The following is a 17,215-nucleotide window of genomic DNA, read 5'->3' as shown; positions in this document are numbered from 1 at the left end:
GGGAGAAAGGGGAGGAGATGAAGATTTCAGGAATCAGTGAACACAACCCGCTGTTTTTTTTATTTTATTCTAACACACCTTGTTTCTGTGCAGCCAGCGCCGGGCCTCTGACGTCGTCATATGATTGGCCGTCTGTCACCACGATGAGAAAGTTGCGACCTGGTCCTGTTCGCCTGGTGGAGAAAAAACAAATCTTTAATTTAAAACCATTTTCCTCCTCCAGACACAATGAATCTGGCTGAGACAAACCCATAAACTGCCCTTAGGTGTGAATGTGAGTGGTTGTTTGTGCCACCTCTTGTTGATGATGAGTGACTTTTTGTTATTTATTTATTACTAAATCATTTTACATCCTAAGATATATCCATCCATCCTGTATACAGGGTCAGGGTAAATCATCTAGTTCAGATCAATCAGTGGAAGGAAAATTACTATTTCAATAACTGGTCACAGCCATGTGTCAGTCCGTCTCTCAATACTGTTGGACTTCTTGTCTGTGGCTCTCTGCTCCAAGCCCATTGGTTCCTACTGAGGACTTTAAAAACACCTCACAAATATATAGTTTCATTTTCAAATAGAAAGGCTCAGTTATTTTCTTAAACAGCTGCTCGCTTTATCTTTTAGCAAAGAGGGGCTATTTTCAGCGGCGGATGAATCCACATTTGGTACTCTAGTGAGCATTTCGGGCAGCAGGATGGTGTTTGTGGGATAAATTTTAGAATACAGAAATCACCAGCCTTTTATCATTAAAAAGCTGGTTGGGTGTTTTCTTGTAGAAACAGACTGCAACACTCAGGTGTGGTGTTACCTGAACAGGTTCTGGGTGGTGTAAGTGATGGCTGCTCCAGTGGCCGTTCCTCCGCTCATGTAGGGGATCCTCTTCAGAGCTTTGACGGCATCGTCTTTGTTAGAGTGGTCAAACAGGCCGAACTCCAGCTGCTGATCATAGGTGAACTGCACCGCACCTGGACATCCAACACACGGTCAACCAATCAGCTCGCCAATTAATCAGTTAATCTATTAATGAAATCATTTTCATCCTGTGAAGCTGACCGATGCGAGAGCCCACGTCTGAGACGTCGAAACTTCTGGCGATTCCAGCCACGAAGTCCAGGACCAGCTGGAAGTTTCCATCTCCGACGCTGGATGAGCCGTCGATGAGGAAGCCGATGTTCACAGAGTTGTAGCAGGTTTTACCTTTAAAAAAATCACATTTATTGTACACATACACATTTTCTCAGATAACATTTCACTTGAACACAAGAAAAAACTAAACTTTCTCGAATGCTTGACTATTTTTAGCTCCACTACTGGGAAGATATTTGTTCCTATCACAGCTGTAATGAACGTCGCAGCCTCTAGCAGGACTTCGGACTATAACATTTATGAAGTGATGAAAATGATTTTTCAAAGTTACACAGGTGTTTTTGTTACTAAGTGCAATTCAATTTTCATTCATAATCCTACAAAGTGTTACTCAACTCAATGCATTTTTTTAGTACAGCTTCAGGTCTGTGCATCTGGCACACTCAATGATATCTCATGACCTGTACTTTATCCTCACATTACCACTGCGTGCAAATATCTATATTTACAATTTAAAATCTGAGAGCCTCTGATCCAGTCCGCGACTTTAGGATTATGTCTGTAAACCCCTCAAAATACAGGATATGTGGGCAGATAATCTGTCCTGACCAGCCTTGGCTCGGACCCAAAATTCGCCTAATTATCCTAAATAATCCGCAACAAAACTCTCTGTAAAACCTCAACTTCACAATTTGTGTACAGATTAAAGAAACAATATAAAAAATGTTAATTAGTGATCTTTAGATTTTGGTACCTTTGTGCACCTGTTTCTAGTCTTAATGCTAAGCTAAGCTAACTGCCTGCAGATTCATACCAAGGGAATTGACATGGGAATTGTACTGATCTCTTCTAATGCTAAGAAAGCAAATTTTGAAGTCTTCCTTTATTTTTGTTGAGATCCATGTTTTGCCGTCTCTGCACTAATAAAGAGACAGATTGAAGTGAAGTTGTGTCTTACTGCAGAGCAGGCCATCCAGCGAGCAGAGTCTCTGCGTGAGAGGTTTAACATGTTTGGTGGTGCTGAACCAGCTGGGGATCAAATAACTGAAGAATCCGTTATCTTTACACACCGCCTGCAGGAAGAGGAGAACACGGCCTGTTGTTATGGACATGTTGTATCAGAAATCCAAACATTTAGCTGAAGTTCATTTTATAAATTGAAATTATAAATAAAAGTGTGCACCTTCTTCACAAAATCCTTGTCTCGCACCATGGTGAGCTCCTCAGGTGCCGGTTTGGCCACAGACACCAGGAAGACATTGATGCCAGACTCTCTGGCCAACATGGCCGCTTGCTCCAGGTCGTCAGACGGCCACCCGTCAATCAGCACCACCATCACCCGGGGGTGACCCCGCCTCCCCCCGTTCTCCTGGGTGAAGAAGGTCTCCGCCACGTGCATGATGGCCTTACCTGCACGAGGCCAACAATAACAAAAGAAACCAGTTAGATATTTTAATGTACTTCTGACATTATTTTAGCAACAGAGGAGCTGCCAAAGCCTCATGGGAGATGTAGTTGTTTAATCTTGGTTAAAATTATTAGGTGTGGTTATAACGGATGTGGATGCTTGCCTTTTCTGAAATGCTCGAGATATAAATCTAAATGTGTGATTTTGACTTTGTGACATCCTAGAAATCTCTGTAGGAATCTTTTTCAATATTAACGAAATGCATACATATTTCTACATATATATTATGTTAAATTAAGTTTCTACATCACTCAAGTAACATCTCATCATACCTGAAAGTGGGCAGCACCTCAGATTTTAATTGAACAGGGTAAAAATATGATCAAAGCAGGATTATATGTGTGTGTCCTCGTTGATGACAAATGTCAGACCTGGAAATTGTGTATGATGAGGATTTGCTTTTCCATCTGCTTTTGGGTTAAGGTAAGGTAGGGCTGAACAATTATTTTACATGAATGAATCAATGAAAATTGCAATATCAGTCAAGATAATTGCAATTAGACATTTTTTTTTCTATATCATTCCACTCTAGGTTAAGGTTATGGGCTCAGCAATGTGACCGAGAGTATAAAGTACAAACATGCATTTGTGTGTGTCTGTATTACCTGTGTTGGTGTTTCCTCCCAGGTAGGCCAGCTCCTTGATGGCAAACAGCAGCTCTTTAGGCTGAGTGTAGTTGGTCAGAAAGAACTCTGTCCTGGGAGTGTCACTGTGCGCGCACACACGAAAAACGAGTTGAAAATGTGGCCTCACTTAAAGGCTTCAAGGCTCCAATCTGAGATAAGTCCTTATACACATTCAGCAGCAGTGGTGGAAGAAGTATTAAATCATTTGCTTCAGTAAATGTACTTATACCACACTGTGAAAATACTCCACTGCAAGCAAAAGTCCTCTATTCATAAACAGTATTAACATCAAGATGTATTAAAGTATCACAGTAAAAGTACTCATAGTGCAGTAAAATGTCTCTTGTCTGGTGTTTCACTATTATATCTGATGTTTCTGGATCAATATTACTGTTGCATTAATGTGGATGTTGCATTTTAACTCCTTTATTTCCTGTTGGGTAGGTTAATCTATAGCAATGCATCATATTCTATAAGATCATCATATGTTTGTAGCTTTGCTGCCCTGTGAGAATCACGCATCTCTAAAATGTCAACTTTTCATGGGCTCAAACAAACAGCCCTGTTTTCAGCTTTGTGGTGATGCATTTTCCAGCTGATCCAAGTGGGTTTAAATAGTTTATTTAGTTTAAGAAAGAAGAGGATTTTCTCATTTCATCACAGCAGGAGATACGTTGTTTTCACTGCACAGGAAGGGAATGAAAACTGTATCTGAAAGGTAACTAAAGCTGTCAGACAAATGTAGTGAAGTAACGAGTGCAATATTTGCCTTGAAGGGGTAGTGGTAGAAAGTAGCATAAAATGGAAATACTCATGTAAAAGTAGTCTTTGTACCTTTAGTGCTACCTAAAATACTTTAAGTATTTTACCATTTTGTACCTTATTGTACAGGAATGTCGACGTATTTTACTAAAGGACCTGTAACTATATTTCTTGACTGAAGAGGACTTCTTTTAGTTTAATCCGGCAAGGAAAGCATATTTCTATAAGAAAGGCTTATTGCTTAGAATAAACTTCATACCTGATTTACTTACTAGTGCCATTTTCCTAGAAAAGTCTCTGTATTGCTGGTATTTTTTATTTGCTCTTTATTATTTATTTTAAACCTGAATTTGTTCAGTATTTACACAGCATTGCCCAGGCGCCCTGTATGTGTGTGTGTGTGTGTGTGTCTGACCTGGCCTGGATCAGCCCTACATGCGGTCCTGTTGATCCGACTCTCAACATGGCCGCCAGCTTGGTGACAAAGTTCTTCTGCAGGTTGAACCGCCGCTGCCCGATGTTGTTACTGCTGTCGATCACCATTGCAATGTCCATCTGACAGTCTGCACGCACACACAAATGAACACAGGATGCACTAGTTTCCCCTCAGCTTCACTTCGTTGTTACAGAATTATCAAAGAGATGAATCCTGATTTTAGAAAGTGTCTGGAAATGAAACTGAGTGATCCTGAACACATTTGGAAATCTTAGTTCCTGATTCTAATCTATCCTGATTTAATTTCAACACAAAAAACAGAAAAACCTCCACAAGTACAAAAATACCAACCTTTATTTCCACCTGTCAGAGCTTTCTTCACTGACAGCTTCTTCAGTGGTTTCTTTGCTGCAACACAAACACACAGGTCAGCTGGGGTAGCACAGTCTGTCTGGTGAAAACATCACATTCCTGTTGTGTCTGGAAGCTTCGGGAGAACAAAAACACCCCGACAGCAGCAGGAAAAGTCTGTTAATTCACCTCAATGTCCAGCTGCAGATTCTCAAAACAAAGTTGGTATTTAAATAACGAGTCTCAATAATAGCCGGCATGAACAGATCTCAAGATGTACCTGCACTGTAACTGCTCACATGGTAAATTCAGTATACTGTTTCCACAACATTAATTATTTATAGTTGCTGTTGTTTATTGTTTTTTTTTAAATCGCTGTAAAACACCATCAACAAGTAAAAAAATACCTGCAGATGTTTCAAAATAAAAACCCGTCAGAAAGTGCCTTTTGAGCTTGTTTTGGTAGCTTTTAATGTGAAACACCTTTGCAGGAAGTGTCGAGTATCATTAACAGCAACATTACCATGCTAGAAAAATGGCAAAAACAATAGATGTGACTTTAGTAAATCAGCAAATATGAAACCAGGGAAAGCATTTTCCATCACATAATGTAGAATACTGTACATATTTCTACACTCCTATTTATATTTTTAGATTATTGTTTTTACAGTTTTTTACTTGCCAACTTTTTATTATCATTTCTATCTCTTCAATGCCTTGATTAACAAATACAACAATTTCCCCTCAAGATTAATAAAGTATTTCTGATTCTGAGTTCTGACTCTGATCACAGGACTCTGTTGACTGCTTTCCGAACCCAGTAAAACTGCACATTTTGGAGTGGCCTTTTATTGTGGCCAGCCTAAGGCACACCTGTGCAATACCCATGCTGTATGATCATCTTGATATGCCACACCTGTGAGGTGGAAGGTTTATCTCTGCAAAGTGCTCACTAACACAGATTTTGACGGATTTGTGAACAATATTTGAGAGAAATAGGCCTTTTGTGTAAATACAGAAAGTCTTAGATCTTTGAGTTCAGCTCATGATGAATGGGGGCAAAAACAAAAGTGTTGCATTCATAATTTTGTTCAATGTATGATCAAACATAAAAAAACAGGAGAAATCACTTGTCTCTAATATAAATCACTGAATAAAGCCCCAGACAATAATTTAAGAATGTGAGGTATTTATGTATTATTTGAGTTTAGCATATCAGTAGTAGTAGATATAATAATGTGTATAATTTACCTGGTTGTGCAGCTGCAGGCAGATCTGTGGTACTGGTGTCACTGGTCAACTCCAGTGGGACACTTAAAGGCTCTGATCACACAGACACGCCAATAAGTGATGCAGTCTCAAGACAAGGTCAGCATTATTTAAATCTGTAATGACTGTACCTGCCCACTAGGAGGCAGAAGAGCTCAAAACAATCTGACAGACACACAGATTCCTCACTGATCATTAAGCTGCCTGCTTTTAGATTAGATTTAATTCTCGATTTAACACCGTCTCTTTATATTTCCTTCATTTCAGTAAAGCAGTTTCCTGTTTCATTTAACCTTTGGACAAAGGATACTGGGTTATGTTAAATATTAGTAATATTAATATCTTTGTATATTACTCGACAGTTACAAATTATAAATTATAGAGTGGTATTACAAAGATTACCAAGTGATGAGAGGAAATTTATGGCTGCTTTAAAGGATAATTCTGGTATTTTTAAACCTGGGCCCTATTCTCACATATGTTGGTTTTGAAATGACTCGTAGGTACAAAACCTTTTGGAAAGTAGTGGCTGCAATGTATTCCCTTGGGGCAATTGCGCCCGTCAAAATTACGCCCACGAAAAGTGCTTCTTTTTGCCACCGGCAGGCTCAGACTGTTACACCAGGTGTCTGACAACATCATGGAAAGGATCCCTATGAGGGACTCTTAGGGACACCCTTAGTTTTTAACAAGAAACTGAAGTCTCGCTCAAGTACAGTTCTCGCTCTGAAATCTCGTGAGAGGAAAGTTGTTGCAGGAAGACGCCGGTGGAAACAAGGGAGGAGAGTTTGTTGTGTATGTAGAGGAGCTGCTAGTGTGTGTTACTCCAACACAGCAAACTTTTTGTGGACGTCAGTTTGACGGGCAAAAGTGCCCCAAAGGAATAAAGTTGCAGCCACTGCAGCCAGTTTTGTTAAAAATACCAAAATTATCCTTTAAGTGGTTTTTGTCCTCTAGGTGGCAGTAGAACTCAACAAGTAGAAACAGCCCTGACACATAAGGTATGTTCAAACTTTTCTGATCACCTTCAGGACTTAACTCCATCGAAAGTTTGGAAGCTACAAAACAAATGAATAAATGGACTGAGTTGCGATTTGTTGGTCAAACTGCTGGTTCCTAAATAAAGAATGATGTTTCAATCTCAATTTTTTTTTTAAGCCAATTTGGACAAAAAGTAATTTGGACGTTGCGGTTTTTCTTTAAAAGGAACAATTTGTAGCGTCCTTCAGTCCAGTATGTTTATTTCTGAGTTCATTCTTGCAACTGATGAGTATTTTAACTGATGATTAATCTCTTGACTTCTGTTATTTATCGAGTCATTGTTTAATCTATTAAATGTGGGAATATTGGAAAGCATCACAGTTTTCCAGATTCCAAAATAAAACTTAGTCCAAAACTTCCTTGCACAATAAAACTAATCAATTCCCAGCCCTATCGATCAATGAGTAAAATGACTCCACCTACTAGTGAGGCTGAATGAGGCGGTCCAGCGTGACAGGTCCTGTGATTGGATGCCGTGGGCGTAGGAGCTCATGTAGTTTTGTCGTCCCTGCAGCTTGTGAACCCTGACGGGGCCGCCGGACGGACCCAGCACCCCCCTTCAGACCAGAGACAAAAAAAAGTGCAGTATTGTTCTGGTTTGTCACAACTTGGGTCTTTTTTTCATAGTTTGGTGCATTATTTTTTAAGCTAAATCCACTTTAGCGTGATTGCATACCTCTGAATCAAGGATCAAGGTAATTTATCATAATCATTATTAAACAAAATTATAGTTTGTAGTCCCAAATAACATAACATTTATATTAGAATAGGGAAAGATATACCTATACCATTACTTATATACATTTACACATATACACCCAGAAATTCTGCAGTGGATTTTCATTTTGTATGTTTTGTCCAATGACATATTAACTTGTTGAGAACAACAAAACATGGAAACATTTTTCAAAATGAGACCCAAGTTGTAATTAACTGAATAATCCTTAAGAGTAAAGAGTATCAAGACAAATCCACAAATCACTCTTCATGAAATGAATGAATGAAGTTTAGCTCAGTTTGTTTGCTCGAAATCTGATCACAGTCACATTTAAACTGAAGGTTGAGATCATGTTGTCTCCACGCTGACACTGGAGCTTTGCATAAGAAACATCTTAGAACAGGAAGTGTTATTCATTGTGGTTCAAAAGTGAGTCAGACATCAGACAAAAGAGGCTGGAGAAGATATAAAGATAGATTTATAAGATATAAAGTAGTGAATGACTGAAGGAAGGATCTGAGGGAGCAGAGTCGAGTTTTTTTCCTCTCGGGGCCCCGCGGCCCTCTGCAGAGGAAGGAGGTCATTCAGGGTTGAGAGCTTAATCCTTCATTCCTGCACATTCCTTCGTGGTGTTGGTGTTTTGCTGGGGTTCAGCAGAGAGCAGGACTCATGCTGTTCATTATTACATCACACCTGCAGCTGCCGTCGGTAGCAGGACAGATTGTTTGAGCCACGTGTCGTTAAATGTACACCAGAAAAACTCCAGACTCCAACCAGACCTGCTCCAAATCTGACTTCAACCATTCAGCACAAAGATCTGCTTTGGTGTGATTTTCAGGGACAGTCGGTTCGGAAAGAAAGACAGAAAGCAGGTGTAAAATTCCTACCTGTGGACAGCAGCTCCACAGACGGAGGAGACGGAGGCGTAGATTCCCGTCCCGAACACAGACACCCTCCATTGGGTGCAGTCTGGAGGACACAAAACCACCACACCGTCCTCCACCAGGTCGGCTCCGCGCGTCACACAGGTCACCGGTACCGGCACTGATCAATGAATGACATCAACATTAACAGTAATTATGAATAAAAATGTAGTAAAAGTCAGAAACATAAATTTTGTCTTCTATGAGATTAGGTTCTTTTTGATTTTTCATTACTTTTATGTTGAATGCATCATACTGAAGTACAAACACGTGTATATAACATACATAATATAAGTATAGTTATAAGTAACAATATATACAATTTAACCAAAACATAATATATAAAGCACATGATAAAAATAATATTAATTTCACGTATATTTGTATGTTTCTGTGTGGACAACAAAGTCTCCTATCTAATTACACACCAATACAGTGCAATAATATACAACACTACACGGTGAAAAATAATATAAAACAATATAAACAATATGGTGTACCCGAAACCCAATAAAAATATAAAACCTTACCCTTTTGGGACTGAACTAAATTCTGCTAATGCAATTCCTGATAATGCTGCGTTCAAGTGACACTGAAGTTATCAAGTTTCTGGTGTTGAAATCATCTAATCATCATCGAATTTGTAATCATGAAAGGAAACTGAATTATCTCAGACTTGGCACAAACAAAAGTACTTACAAAAAAACAAACATTGATGAGTCACATAGACTAAAGTCTTCTGTTTTTTTTTATTTTTATAAATTACACCAAAACTTTCTGAAGATCAATTCACAGTATTTTTAGAACAAACTTGGCCAACCAAACATCTGCTTGTAGTAATTCTGTGAAGTGAATGCTTGTAAAGCTTAAACATGGGAATATTTCCCATCGCTACCATCCATCCCACAAAACGTCAACATGAACATCAGCCTGTTAGCATTTAGCTCCTAGTACCGCTGTGCCCAAGTACAGCCTCGCTGAGCTGCTAGCAAGGCTGTGTCTGAAATCACAACCTATTTACTACATAATAAAAATACATTTGCTGAATTCAAAGAACAAAGAACAGCATCTTTAACATGCATAAAGTATTTTGCTAGAAAACTGCTTTAGATAGATGCAACGATTAGTTTTGTGAAATGACATCGATCAGTGATAATGCAAAATGCTGCGGGTTATTAAATGAATGAAATTTTAATTGACTGCTCACTGTAAACAACTGAGTGGCGTAATGAAAGAGTGAATGAACATCCAATGCCTGATCTACACTAAAATATTTACAAATCTTAACTTATTTAAAAAATGTGGGATACCACAGACGCAGAGGTGGAAATTAACACCCGCCAAGCGCCAAAGGCGGCTGGATTTAGCGGCTAAATGTTGGAAGGCTACCCTAAATTAGTGATGTGCGGATCGATACTAAAGTATTGATATTTCTGATGTTTCCTGCTCTCTTATATACTCTTATAAAAAGGATCGATATCTAAACTTTGTAATTTGGAGTGAGTGTGTGTTTTATCATATGTATCTTACTGTCACCAGGATGGTCTAATTGTACTCTGTTGATAGGAACTACTTCTCCTTCCGCCTGTCAAAGTCATGCTTGCGCTACGGTTGTGTGTGCAAAGAGAGTGAAATACTTTGGCAACACAGCATACTCTGCTAAACATCTGAGATTAAGTCAAAATAACATGATGATGTAATGAAGCGGCAGTTCTGAGCAGGATATTTTTTATTATAATTAAAGAATATGAATATAGTTTTATGTCTTGTCATCATGCAGCTATAATTTGGAATTGACCCTTCGCTAAGCCACGCCCAGATACGCAGCCGGCCAATCACAGCGCAGTGTAGGCTTCGCTCTAACTGAGGTCCGACACTTTCGTGGCTGCGCTCCATTGGCTAATGCAGAAAGAGTTGTTTTCTAGCTTTTTTGGCTGTATTTTTCCAAGATATGGTCAAAGCTTTTCCTGGGGCATTTTTAATAATTACAGTCGCTACCCAGAGAGGTTGAAAGGAGAAGTACGATTCATTACCTTTCCAAAACATAAAACAAAAAGTTAAAATCTACCCCTGCAGAATAAGAACAGAATAAACCAATTTTTTATATTTTTATTTATATCTTAAGAGCGCACACACCAGATGATTCAGACGCAGGACCACAATCATGGCGATTATACTAAACGATTTCAGAGTGACCGTTTCTGGGAACTTGGGATCTCACAAAAACTAAATTACTTCTTCTATCGCCTTACAATTCTCTTGTGTTGATCAAACTATTTCGTTAACTCTTACTTCTTTCCCTCGGTATGTACCCCATTGATGCCATATGTGCTATTGGCTCTTATCTATTGTAACTTGCATTACTCTTGCTGTATTGTTGCTTTGTTGATGCTTGTATGTTGTTCCTCAAATGTAAGTCGCTTTGGATGAAAGTGTCTGCCAAATGAGTAAATGTAAACTGCTGTCAGCTGGTTGCACTTGTGTGTGCTGTGAGAACAGCGGATGACCTCGAGGCTGAAAAGAGGGAACCAACCTGGTTTATAAATTTTATAGAGCGAGCAAATACAATTTCTGGTCAGCTCGCTCTCATTGGCTTTTCCGGGTTTCTAATTGGAGTAGGGTTTTTTTTCAAAACAGAAAAAGTCACAATTCTCTGGTTTCAGCTTCTTAAATGTGAATATGGCGTGGTTTCTTTACTACTCTATGACAGTAAACTCCCAAAAATCTTTGGGCTGTGGACAAAACATGACTTCTGAGGACGTCATAGTGGTCTTTGGAAAACATGGATCGATATTTTTCACCATTTTCTGACATTTTACAGACCAAACAACTAATCAGTTGATCGACAAAATGATCAACGATGAATATAATCATTAGTTGCAGCGGCCCTACCGATGATTAGCCAAAAGTAATGGTTAATTGGTTGGAACATCAACATTGTATGGTTGTAGTGTAAAGGGCTAAACCAACCTTAACACTGACACTTAAATTTATGAGAAAAACAAACAATATCCACTTTTATGTAATAATTAGTGTTATATATTTGATACATGATAGGTGTGATCGATGAAGGGGTAAGAGATTTCAATTGACAGGGCTGTGGGGGTACCTTAGAACAAAAAGGTCGAGAACCAGTGCTCTAGTGTGCAGCCAGCAAAATAAGAATAAATTGAAATATTGATAGTTAGAGTAATACACATTTTAAAAAGGATAAAAATGATTCAAAAACTGGGAGAAATCAACTCGATTTACGACTGAGGATAAAAAAGGTTTACAGTTACATAATACTATTCATGAGAGAGTCAGTAATTCATTGAAATACAGTCAGAATAACAGATCCGCTCTTTGAAAGGAGAAGACACGGGATAAAAGGAGCTTTTCATCTGCTTCCTCTATTTGAGAGAACAGACAAGTGGTTAGTATAAATTTCAGACGTTTTTATGATTCGGGCTCAATATAAACACGGGAGGGGAAAAAAGTTCTGAGGATCAACAACAAGTCATACAGGGAGGTTTAAGGTTACCGCTGCCTGCCTGTTTCCGAAAACCCCAATTCATCAAAGTGAAGAGAAGAAGACGAAGAAGAAGAAGAAGAAGAAGAGGTAGTAATGCACACAAAGTCACATTTAAGGGTGAGAGACAGAGATACTTCTCATTATTACAGGTCAAATCATTGTTAAGTGTCCTGATTTATTTCCCTCTCCTCAGAGGATGAAGCCTTCAGGTTTTGATTAACATCTTAAATTAACCATCACAACAGCCCGAACAGTAATCTTACTCTCAGGCTAATCCTCAAACACCCTTTTGAAGAAGTGAGGACTGGACAAAATAAGTCTTCTTTTGCAAAAATGTGCAACAGTGTAAAAGTCAAATTGGTTCTCACAAAGACAGAAGAAGAAGCACAAACACACTCATTTCCTTTGTGACCTGCCGCTTTTGATCGATTCAGAGAAATTTCTCAGAACACACACGGTTCTGGAGGGGAAAATATCCCTAAAGGAACAAAGGGAGTCTGTATTTAAATCATCCTCCATGTTTTATTAGCCAGTTTAACCTGTTAGGTTTGGTTAGTTTCACCCGTCAGTTAGTCTTTAGGTGAGTGGTGGTTAAACAGACACACAGACAAACAGGTAACATTCAGGACTGACCACTGGATTCTGAGCCAAACGTTGAGGAGATCAGGACAAAAAGGCCTGCAGAGAGAGAGGGCGGGAGAGAGAGGCATCATTAACCTGTCGTCAAACACACAAGTTAAATCAGAAGGACGCCGACCATGAAACACAGTGATAATACAACAGAACAGGACTGAGTAGAGCAGCGTACCTGTGAGTGGCACAAGGACAGACAGCTGAGACATTCCTGCACCTGAAACACAGACTGACCTCAGATTACTATGAAAACAACGTTAAATATGTTCATAAACAGTCAGTAAACATTTAAACGAGGTCGGGCAACTAGTTAATACTGGTTAATACTAGGTAACTCAGCCTTTACCAGACAACGTCAGTCAGTAAACAATATGTCAACAAATGGTCAGTTCACCAGTCAGTCAACTAGTGCATCCATCACAAATCAATCACTACAACAAGGCAGTAAACCAGTTACCCAGTCAGCAAACCTCTCATGTAACAGGTAAAACAGACAAATAGTAAAGAACGAGTGGAGTAGTGTTAAATCAACAGGTAGCTCAGTAAACCAGTCAGCACACAACTCAAGAAGTGGATAAATCAGGCAGTAAACACAAAGTCAGTCAACTAGTAACAACAGGTGAAGTCAACAGTTAAGGAGTCAGCCATAAACTGTAATTTAAAGTTACCAATCTACTGGTAAACATGTCAGTACACCAGTTACAGACACATTTAACAGCAAACAAAATTCAAACCAGTCTGTCACTTATTGGTCAGTCAGTAAGCCAATCAGACAGTTAGTAAATTAGATAATGATAATGAGAATAAACTGTACAAAATCAGTCACCAAGGCAGTAAACCACTCAACCAATGGGTCAGCCAGTAAGCAGTTAAAAATGAGTTGACTGGTTATATCAACAAAGAACTCAGCAAAACCAGACAGCCATAAACAGTTACTCACTATTGAAAGTCAAAAAAAAAAAGAGACAAAGTCAATCAGGAAATAGTTTTTAAAGCAGTCAAACAGCTTTCACTACAGTTAGTAAATAATTCAGCCAGTCTGTGAAGCAATCACACTTCAACCTACGAAGTTCTTCACTTGCTGGTAAACCAGTCAGTCAGTAAGCAATATGTAAAGCAGTTAACACATTTCTGGACAAACAATCTGCCAGTTAGTGATCCAGCCAGTCAGTAAGCAAGTGAAACAAACTGCCAGTAAATTAATATGAAAGAAACTAGTCAGTAAGTCAACAATCATATTTTAGTCAGTGAGTCCCTCCAGTCAGTCACAAAAAACAGTAATTTCGTCTGTCAGTAAATCAAGCAGTAAACTCGTCTCATCTTACTGACTGGTTCTTCAGCAGACGTCTCTCAGGAAAAGTGTTCAGAGTTTATTCCCTGGAAGCAGCAGGCGGTAAGCTGATGATGCTGAGCTGGTGTCGATCGCCCAGTGAGAGAGAACCAGCTCTTTAAATAAGCTCTCTCTCTCACGTACACACACACACACACACACACACACACACACACACCTTACAGTTGTAACATCAGAGGAGGAGGAGGTGGGAGGGGCTTCACTGACAGGTCGACCTGACAGAGAGAGAGAAAGAGAGAAAAATCTACAATACTGAAAACCACACGCACTGATAGTAATGATTCAAAAACTATGTAATGTTTGCTGTTTATTTGGAAGTAACTCCTCTCCCTGGGGGGTCCACATTAAAATAAAACATGCGAGACCATTACACCCGACATTACAGAGCCGAAGTAAAACCAGAACGTCCAAGAAACCAAATAAGAAAAACCTCATTCAAAATCCCACTGACCTTTTTTTTTACGAACACAAATAAACAAATGCAGCCTTGGAAGATAAATTGACTTAGTATTTCATGTTTTGCACCCCATATATTTAGACATTTCAAATATATCATACATTCAGACGGGGAAATAATCTCTACTTTTCAATCCTCACCTTTGGTCAGCAGCTTTAGGCAGTGACCAAAAGAACAAGACTGTGGATACAAACGACGGAAACTAGTTTCCTTGGTATTCCTTAGGCTCAAATTAATCTGCGTGGCTGTAAAGGCCACTTAACGAAGATGCTATAATCTTCTCCTTGTCCTCAATGGTTCTTGCCAACCCTATCTCTAAAGCAGTGGTTCTCAAAGTTAACTGGTCCTTGAGGCAGTTCACGGTGGTCCTCAGTTAAATGTGGAATCATTTATTTTCACTATTATTCCATCCATAAGCAGCCACAATGACAGAAGGTTGGCTATTTCGGTCATTGTTATTATTATCAGACTTTATTGTCCTCCTTAGTGAAAATGTGTCTCTGACTTCAGCAAAACAGAAATAGAACAATGACACCACAATTATTACACACATTAAAAATACAACACAGTATCACCATTAAACATACAACAACAATTGCGCCATGAACGGAAAATAGAAAGCAGCAGCAGGTGGAAAACATGTTTTTAAAGTGCAGTCATTTTGCATTCAGTGCCTGTGTGGCACACTGAATAAAAGATCTCCTATAGATGTTCCGGCTCGCCAGATGGGAGCAGCTCAAACTCTGAGTTTAGTGCGTGTGAGGCGTCTGTGAGGCGGCGCTAATAAACTGTACCCAGCTGATGCCACACCGGCGTATGCCCTGATAGTTCTCAAATGCACCACTCGTCAGACAGCTGTGATGAGTGGTAACTAACTGATAGAGTTTTGCAACATAAACATCTAAAAACTGAAGCACAGCCTTGTTCTCGTTTGGGACTGTGAGCTGCACTTTATCAGAGCTAGTTAACGTGTGTGTGGATTTGTGGTGAGATTTCTGCCTGATCAGAAGTGTTTCAGTTACTTTCGGTTTCACATGCAACATCCAGTCCTAAACTGCGTCCGTTACTGCCAGCGGATTACTAACGTGATGCACCACAGAGTAAAGGGCATGCAGACTTCTCGTCAAATGATGACGTTCTCGTTATATATATTGTTATACAGATTTGTGGGAGAGATTCTGAATGTGCAGAACGTTTTGAGCGTGAGCAGAAAACCTGCTGGCAGAAGCTATTAAAGTCCAGGAGTTTATTATAGACTTACAATTAATAATTTATTATTGAGATGAAAAGGTGCCACATGTATATTTAAAGAGGTTACTTCCCCAAACAAAGACACAAAGAGGAAGGAAGACTAAATCATGACACAGCAGGGACGATATTACATTAGAAAAGTTCATCTTCAGGGAAAACAGATCTGAAAGCAGCACAGAATGACTGAGAGCTGCACTGCATTATATTCTGTTATAGTTATAGGCTGTAGTGTTTGAATTGCCACCTGAATTTTGTGTTTTTCTTTACATAAATAAAAAAATCACCATAAACTGGTGCAGAAACATTCGTCAGAAGGCAGAAAATAAAGTTTTTAATACTCAAAATTTTCATACAATTTAGCAAAGATTTCTTAAAAATAGAGTTAAAATCTCGTCTCGTCTCGATCTCGTGGGTTAAGTGTCCCGTCACCTTCCCCGCAATATCATCAGTTCTGGAAAGATTGTAGCCTATTTGTCTTTCACCTTTAAGTTGCCATGCCAAGCTGTTATATTAAACTGTAAAATGCTTTCTACCAGGCCCCTATATCCCATCTCAAGTATGTGTTGACTGACCCTAAAGCTCCTCTGCTTTCCAATTAAAAACACTTGCTTGTTGGCTCTCTTACAAATAGATTTTTATTTAAACTTAAAGTGTAGTCAATGATTGTACCCAAGCACTTGAAATGTCCCACTACTTCCACAGGATGGTTTTGAAGTACAACAGGGGTTACTGGCCCCTCTTGGTTTTGTTTGTATTTTATATTATTTTGTTTTGGTCACATTCATTTCCAGTTTAGTAGCCTGACACCAGTCCTGCAGTAAAGTGACCTGGCTAAAGTATTGAATTTCATACACATTCTGTGATAAAACATCTAAAAGAAAAACTCTGATGGGGGACCCTGTGACAAAGTTCCATTAAACGTGGGTCCGTGGTCTAATTGGTTTCAGTTTAGGGGTCCTTGATGTGAAAAAGTTTGAGAATCACAGCTCCAAAGTGTGCAGAAGGTACTCGGGTGCTTGAGGCTAAAATGAGTTTCCTTTGCAGGGCTCACCCCTATCCTGGGTTCACACTACACAACAGTGTAATCACTTAATCTGGTCACTTTGCCAGATTAAGTGATTATAGTCATAAATTCTTGCTGTGAATTGGCCAAGAGACATGGCAGACTACATGTTGTTCCTCAACCAATCATGGCTCACCATCTTTCATGACTTACAGAGGTGATCAAAAAGGGGCCAGGGGCCGACTTCACAGCTGAAGCTGACAGCACCAACAATATCCATTCTCTTTATCCACATTTACATTTGTGCTCTTATTGGTCAATCAAAT

The 17,215-nt window shown here is 39.2% G+C and overlaps 1 protein-coding gene and 1 long non-coding RNA gene across 2 annotated transcripts in view; one reads left to right on the top strand and one right to left on the bottom strand.

Annotated features, from left to right (window-relative positions):
• The window catches only part of LOC123978723, a 3,480-nt gene extending 2,279 nt beyond the window's left edge, over nucleotides 1-1,201 (top strand). Inside the window, exons 2-3 of the long non-coding RNA XR_006827035.1 lie at nucleotides 817-949; nucleotides 1,049-1,201. This is a non-coding gene — a long non-coding RNA (uncharacterized LOC123978723). The remainder of the gene's footprint in view (nucleotides 1-816; nucleotides 950-1,048) is intronic.
• coch (coagulation factor C homolog, cochlin (Limulus polyphemus)) overlaps nucleotides 1-13,044 on the bottom strand; it is an 18,199-nt gene extending 5,155 nt beyond the window's left edge. Inside the window, exons 1-13 of the mRNA XM_046062153.1 lie at nucleotides 13,003-13,044; nucleotides 12,828-12,872; nucleotides 8,645-8,801; nucleotides 7,463-7,596; nucleotides 5,981-6,052; nucleotides 4,730-4,786; nucleotides 4,358-4,505; nucleotides 3,160-3,263; nucleotides 2,270-2,496; nucleotides 2,045-2,159; nucleotides 1,054-1,197; nucleotides 809-965; nucleotides 79-173 (exon numbers count right to left, since the gene is read on the bottom strand). Of these exons, the coding sequence (XP_045918109.1) occupies nucleotides 79-173; nucleotides 809-965; nucleotides 1,054-1,197; nucleotides 2,045-2,159; nucleotides 2,270-2,496; nucleotides 3,160-3,263; nucleotides 4,358-4,505; nucleotides 4,730-4,786; nucleotides 5,981-6,052; nucleotides 7,463-7,596; nucleotides 8,645-8,801; nucleotides 12,828-12,872; nucleotides 13,003-13,036 (1,489 nt within the window). The 5' untranslated portion in view covers nucleotides 13,037-13,044. The remainder of the gene's footprint in view (nucleotides 1-78; nucleotides 174-808; nucleotides 966-1,053; nucleotides 1,198-2,044; nucleotides 2,160-2,269; nucleotides 2,497-3,159; nucleotides 3,264-4,357; nucleotides 4,506-4,729; nucleotides 4,787-5,980; nucleotides 6,053-7,462; nucleotides 7,597-8,644; nucleotides 8,802-12,827; nucleotides 12,873-13,002) is intronic.
• Nucleotides 13,045-17,215: the final 4,171 nt, after the last annotated feature.

This window comes from Micropterus dolomieu, linkage group LG11, assembly GCF_021292245.1.
Source record: "Micropterus dolomieu isolate WLL.071019.BEF.003 ecotype Adirondacks linkage group LG11, ASM2129224v1, whole genome shotgun sequence".
In the NCBI taxonomy this organism is placed as follows: domain Eukaryota; kingdom Metazoa; phylum Chordata; class Actinopteri; order Centrarchiformes; family Centrarchidae; genus Micropterus; species Micropterus dolomieu.
The sequence above is the reverse complement of the archived record's forward strand: the minus strand, read 5'-3'. Positions and strand labels throughout refer to the sequence as shown.